The sequence below is a fragment of the Oreochromis niloticus genome, unplaced genomic scaffold, assembly GCF_001858045.2.
Source record: "Oreochromis niloticus isolate F11D_XX unplaced genomic scaffold, O_niloticus_UMD_NMBU tig00007093_pilon, whole genome shotgun sequence".
NCBI classification, from domain to species: Eukaryota; Metazoa; Chordata; class Actinopteri; order Cichliformes; family Cichlidae; genus Oreochromis; species Oreochromis niloticus.
In genome coordinates, this window is record NW_020328353.1 from 14,944 (window position 1) to 22,061 (window position 7,118).

Sequence of the window (7,118 nt, forward strand, 5' to 3'; positions counted from 1 at the left end):
CAAACGGATGTAACTATTGTTATCTTCTCACCTATTTCATTTTGTAAAATCTGGCTAAAGCTTCCAAGTTTGTGTGTTTATTTTTTTTTCCTTCTGACTAGATGAAGCTTTATACACCATCCTTTCAGCATCCTTATACTTATCACCACACTGTGTTTATGTGCTGAAAGAAAAACGATTTCCTTATAGCTAAAACAAATTCTGAAATACAATTTCATTAAATCAAATAAACAAGACATTTTGTAGTAGATAAGTTACAAGTTACCAAAGTTAACTAGGTCACAGTTTTTACTACATACTGTAAATCAAACATAACACACCCTGGCACTCATAAAATAAGCATTTTATGACTCGTTGGGGCCTCCCTTCACAAATGTGTCTGTATCAGGATGGGTCTAAACAACATGGTGTAAATGCAGTTGCTGGTGAGCCTCATTTCCTGTAGGAGGTGAACAAGAGCAGAGATCTGTTTCCCTTCAGAGCACAGAGGTTGTTTCTGTTCAGAGGAAGTCAAACTGTCTGACAGTCACTGAGAGACGGTGAAACGGCACAGCACATGAATCAAATGGATCAAACAAAATTCTGCTGTTCAGTCTGTTTGGATCTACTGAAGGATCCGGTGACTATTCCCTGTGGACACAGCTACTGCATGGACTGTATTAAAAGCTTCTGGGATGAAGAGGAAAAGAAGAAAATCTACAGCTGCCCTCAGTGCAGACAGACTTTCACACCGAGGCCTGTCCTGGAGAAAAACACCATGTTAGCAGATTTAGTGGAGGAGCTGAAGAAGACTGGACTCCAAGCTGCTCCTGCTGATCACTGCTATGCTGGACCTGAAGATGTGGCCTGTGATGTCTGCACTGGAAGAAAAATGAAAGCCTTCAAGTCCTGTTTATTCTGTCTGGCATCTTACTGTGAGCAACACCTTCAGCCTCATTGTGATGCGGCTCCATTAAAGAAACACAAGCTGGTGGAGCCCTCCAAGAAGCTCCAGGAGAACATCTGCTCTCGTCATGATGAGGTGATGAAGATGTTCTGCCGTACTGATCAGCAGAGTATCTGTTATCTCTGCCCTGTGGATGAACATAAAGGCCACGACACAGTCTCAGCTGCAGCAGAAAGGACTGAGAGGCAGAGAGAGCTGGAGGTGAGTCGACAAAACATCCAGCAGAGAATCCAGGACAGAGAGAAAGATGTGAAGCTGCTTCAACAGGAGGTGGAGGCCATCAATCAGTCTGCTGATCAAACAGTGGAGCACAGTGAGAAGATCTTCACTGAGCTGATCCATCTCATCCAGAAAAGAAGCTCTGATGTGAAGCAGCAGATCAGATCCCAGCAGGAAACTGAAGTGAGTCGAGTCAAAGAGCTTGAGGAGAAGCTGGAGCAGGAGATCACTGAGCTGAAGAGGAAAGATGCTGAGCTGAAGCAGCTCTCACACACAGAGGATCACATCCAGTTTCTACACAACTACCCCTCACTGTCAGCACTCAGTGAGTCTACAGACTCATCCAGCATCAATATCCGTCCTCTGAGCTACTTTGAGGATGTGACAGCAGCTGTGTCAGAGGTCAGAGATAAACTACAGGACATTCTGAGAGAGGAACGGACAAACATCTCACTGACAGTCACTGAAGTGGATGTTTTACTGTCAGATCCACCAGAGCCAAAGACCAGAGCTGGATTCTTAAAATATTCACATGAAATCACACTGGATCCAAACACAGCAAACAAACAGCTGTTATTATCAGAGGGGAACAGAAAAATAACTGTAATGAATCAACAACAGTCTTATTCTGATCATCCAGACAGATTCACTGACAAGTTTCAGGTCCTGAGTAGAGAGAGTCTGACTGGACGTTGTTACTGGGAGGTGGAGTGGAGAGGGGGAGGAGTTTGTGTAGCAGTCGCATACAAGAATATCAGCAGAAAAGGATATGAATGTGGATTTGGATATAATGACAAATCTTGGTCATTATATTGTAACAACAACAGTTATACATTTTGGTACAACAACATCCAAACTCGTGTCTCAGGTCCTTGTTCCTCCAGAGTAGGAGTGTACCTGGATCACAGAGCAGGTATTTTGTCCTTCTACAGCGTCTCTGAAACCATGACTCTCCTCCACAGAGTCCAGACCACATTCACTCAGCCGCTCTATGCTGGACTTTGGCTTTGGAGAATAGGAAACACTACTGAGTTGATTAAAGTGAAATAGACTGAAGTCTTTCATATTGTGGGTTTAAATCTGTATTTTAGTTTCATTTTATTTTCTCTCCATCATTTCTGCACAGAGATCAGCTGTCAGTCAAACATTATGGGTGGTACCTCCACATCTTCTAGTTGTTCTCTTGATGTTTCTGAGTTTTTAAAGGAGATCTTTCCTGTGACTGTTTATGGAGGCTATCACTGCTCATCATCATTTTCATTTACTAAAATATTTCTCCACATGAAAATGTAAACTTCTCTATCCTCTAAATGTTTCTGGAATATTTGTATTGAAAAATGTCGACATTTCTCTTTATGAGTATGGCAGACCATGTGTGTGTGTTTGTGTTTGTTTTTGTCAAAATCATCAAACAAATGAGGAAAAACTGTGATTTTAATGAATGAATTCATATATTGTGTTGATGTTTTATTGTCTGCCTTTAACTTTTTGGTTTTGTTTACTGTGTAATATATAATATATGGTTTTTCAGAGAGTAACAACTTTTATTACAGAGAACATTTTTAAAACTCAACATAAACTTAAAATGAATTATGTGTTATGCACATTATTGGCTACTTTAACTGTGTTTTTAGGATCTCACTTTCTGTATTAAATAAATACAGTGGCGGTCCTAGCCTGCTTGGCGCCATGGGCGAACACCCCCCGCCCCCACCCCCCAATAAACACACACACATAGAACATATTAAGGATTGTACATTAACATAAAACTGTTGTCGGAACCATACTGAATTTCAGCAGAGAAACACACACGCACATATATGAAGAGAGAGAGAGTATGCATTGTATGCAAACAGCTACCAAACAGCCATCATAATTCGTCATACAATGAGATCCCAGCAATGTTGTGGGGATGGAGCTGGACTCCGTTAGGGTGGTGTCTGACACGTAGATGTTGTCCAAGATAATAACAATGTTGGATAATACCTCCCACCCACTCCATGGCATGCTGGCTAGTCACAGAAGCACATTCAGTGAGAGACTGAGATTACCAAAAAGCACCACTGACCGACACAGGAAATCATTCCTGCCTGTGGCCATCTCACTGTACAACTCCTCCATCTAACACACTGTGAACACTGCAATAGTTTCACCCTTTTTACACACGCTCTTTTCTACTCTGGAATATTATTGTCAATTTTCTTGATATTTATTTATATTCACCTCTTTTAATCCTTGATATTTATAATTGAGTGATCTGTATATGTTAGTGCTATTTTCTTAAATGTTTAAAATCTGTAACATAATGTGTTGTTTGGAGTTTAGTCTGTTACTATTACTATGTTTACATTTTCTTCTTGGAGCAGCTGTAACTCACATTATTTCCTTAGGGATTAATAAATTATTCTGAATATGATTCTGACTGTTTCAGGATGACCTGCCATTATCCAATGACACATCTGCTTACCTGTATCTTTCGTTTCTCCTCCTCTTCTTTTCTCTTTTTCCTAAACTGAGCACCTGATGGTTTTGAACTTTTCTTGTCCATCTTGGTTTTAATTTTGCACTCCAGTATGAACACCCATCCCTCAACCCGAGGATCACCACAACATAACCTAATAGACCTACACCTTAGTTCACAGATTCACTTTGTCTAAGGTTTATTTCTGGGAATTCGCACAACCCAGGATTCAAATCATGAATACATAATTGGCTTGGATTTACAACATTATGAATGAAATGTGCTCTATTTGGAAGCAGCCGGGGCTCCTCCCCTTTCGACGGGTTGTGTGTGAGACTTTAAATCATCAAACTGTAAATTATAAATTTTAAATTGTTATTGATCCCTTTACCCCGAGTCCTAAAGTGTATATTTATTTTCTTACTCTTCTTATATTTATTGTTTGTTTACTTGCACTGCTGTAACTGGAGCCTCGTCGTCTCGTCTCTCTATATACTGGACTGTATGTAGCGGAGATGACAATAAAGTTTACTTTGACTTCAGCAGCGAGCAGGCGCACCGAGGGCTCTCGCGCTCACTTTCGCGTATAGAATTTCGAAAAAACATTGGTGCAAATCATAAGTCTGTATCATGATGTCTGGTGTTTTCGTGTTTGTTGGTTTGTTTTTATTTTGTTTTATTTTGCTAGTTGGTTATTAGATGCTGCTCCAGCCAGCCAGATAATCGCCGCCCCGCCCTCTCCCCGAGTGCCGCAAGCCGCAGGCGCACCTCGCAAACGGAGGGCCCCCTTACTCCCAGCAAATGGGCGATAGAAAACCGATCGGTGCCTATGCCATTATGCGCTAGCTGATGTCGGGGCAGCATGAGTACGAGTAAATTTTTTGTTAAGGTTTAATTGTCATTTTGAAAGAAATAATATCTTTTTTTCTACTAGTGTGTCAGCACCTTGTCAACTCCATAATATGGAGTTTTTGTTTATTTTTCTCTTTTGGAGAACCATATATTTTCCTCTCTCATGATCTTCCAATAAAAATACGTAATTTTCTCAATAATGACATTTCTTTAGTACCTCCCCTTCACAGATGTGTCTGTATCAGGATGGGTCTAAACAACATGGTGTAAATGCAGTTGCTGGTGAGCCTCATTTCCTGTAGGAGGTGAACAAGAGCAGAGATCTGTTTCCCTTCAGAGCACAGAGGTTGTTTCTGTTCAGAGGAAGTGAAACTGTCTGACAGTCACTGAGAGACGGTGAAACGACACAGCACATGAATCAAATGGACCAAACAAAATTCTGCTGTTCAGTCTGTTTGGATCTACTGAAGGATCCGGTGACTATTCCCTGTGGACACAGCTACTGCATGAACTGTATTAAAAGCTTCTGGGATGAAGAGGAAAAGAAGAAAATCTACAGCTGCCCTCAGTGCAGACAGACTTTCACACCGAGGCCTGTCCTGGAGAAAAACACCATGTTAGCAGATTTAGTGGAGGAGCTGAAGAAGACTGGACTCCAAGCTGCTCCTGCTGATCACTGCTATGCTGGACCTGAAGATGTGGCCTGTGATGTCTGCACTGGGAGAAAAATGAAAGCCTTCAAGTCCTGTTTAGTCTGTCTGGCATCTTACTGTGAGAAACACATTCAGCCTCATTATGATTCACCTACATTCAAGAAACACAAGCTGGTGGAGCCCTCCAAGAAGCTCCAGGAGAACATCTGCTCTCGTCATGATGAGGTGATGAAGATGTTCTGCTGTACTGATCAGCAGAATATCTGTTATCTCTGCTCTGTGGATGAACATAAAGGCCACGACACAGTCTCAGCTGCAGCAGAAAGGACTGAGAGGCAGAGAGAGCTGGAGGTGAGTCGACAAAACATCCAGCAGAGAATCCAGGACAGAGAGAAAGATGTGAAGCTGCTTCAACAGGAGGTGGAGGCCATCAATCAGTCTGCTGATCAAACAGTGGGGCACAGTGAGAAGATCTTCACTGAGCTGATCCATCTCATCCAGAAAAGAAGCTCTGATGTGAAGCAGCAGATCAGATCCCAGCAGGAAACTGAAGTGAGTCGAGTCACAGAGCTTGAGGAGAAGCTGGAGCAGGAGATCACTGAGCTGAAGAGGAAAGATGCTGAGCTGAAGCAGCTCTCACACACAGAGGATCACATCCAGTTTCTACACAACTACCCCTCACTGTCAGCACTCAGTGAGTCTACAGACTCATCCAGCATCAATATCCGTCCTCTGAGCTACTTTGAGGATGTGACAGCAGCTGTGTCAGAGGTCAGAGATAAACTACAGGACATTCTGAGAGAGGAACGGACAAACATCTCACTGACAGTCACTGAAGTGGATGTTTTACTGTCAGATCCACCAGCAGAGCCAAAGACCAGAGCTGGATTCTTAAAATATTCACGTGAAATCACACTGGATCCAAACACAACATACACACAGCTGTTATTATCAGAGGGGAACAGAAAAGTAACAGCGATGGAAAACCAACAGTCTTATTCTGATCATCCAGACAGATTCACCGACTGGTGGCAGGTCCTGTGTAAAGGGAGTCTGACTGGTCGTTGTTACTGGGAGGTGGAGTGGAGAGGGATACAGGTTTATGTAGCAGTCGCATACAAGAATATCAGCAGAAAAGGGAGAGTGAATGAATGTTTGTTTGGACATAATGACAAAGCTTGGGCATTAAATTGTAACAACAACAGTTATACATTTTGGTACAACAACATCCAAACTCCTGTCTCAGGTCCTCGTTCCTCCAGAGTAGGAGTGTACCTGGATCACAGAGCAGGTATTTTGTCCTTCTACAGCGTCTCTGAAACCATGACTCTCCTCCACAGAGTCCAGACCACATTCACTCAGCCGCTCTATGCTGGAGTGACGCTTTTCTGTGCTGGAGACACTGCTGAGGTGATCAAACTGAAATAGACTGAAGTCTTTCATATTGTGGGTTTAAATCTGTATTTTAGCTTCATTTTATTTTCTCTCCATCATTTCTGCACAGAGATCAGCTGTCAGTCAAACATTATGGGTGGTACCTCCACATCTTCTAGTTGTTCTCTTGATGTTTCTGAGTTTTTAAAGGAGATCTTTCCTGTGACTGTTTATGGAGGCTATCACTGCTCATCATCATTTTGATTTACTAAAATATTTCTCCACATGAAAATGTAAACTTCTCTATCCTCTAAATGTTTCTGGAATATTTGTATTGAAAAATGTTGACATTTCTCTTTCATTGATAATACTTTATTCATCACGAGGGAAATTTGGTCAAGGCTGCCAGCCTTGCCAGTGCCATCTTACCCTTCAGCCCACACATTACACAAACTATGTGTGTGTTTGTTTTTGTCAAAATCATCAAACAAATGAGGAAAAACTGTGATTTTAATGAATGAATTCATATATTGTGTTGATGTTTTATTGTGTGAATAAACTAGAAGGTTTAACTATAAATCAAACTTTGAACAAAGTCTTTTCTTCTGTCTTC

At 41.7% G+C, this 7,118-nt stretch overlaps 1 protein-coding gene and 1 long non-coding RNA gene across 2 annotated transcripts; both read left to right on the plus strand.

Annotated features, from left to right (window-relative positions):
* Positions 1-379: 379 nt before the first annotated feature.
* On the plus strand, positions 380-2,905 carry LOC109200557 (tripartite motif-containing protein 16-like). Its single transcript, XM_019356155.2, has one exon. The coding sequence runs from the start codon at positions 557-559 to the stop codon at positions 2,213-2,215; it is 1,659 nt and encodes a 552-aa protein (XP_019211700.1). The 5' UTR covers positions 380-556; the 3' UTR covers positions 2,216-2,905.
* Positions 2,906-4,704: 1,799 nt separating this feature from the next.
* LOC102078938 (tripartite motif-containing protein 16) lies at positions 4,705-6,884 on the plus strand. Its single transcript, XR_002060719.2, has one exon. It is a non-coding gene; the product is annotated as a tripartite motif-containing protein 16 (long non-coding RNA).
* Positions 6,885-7,118: the final 234 nt, after the last annotated feature.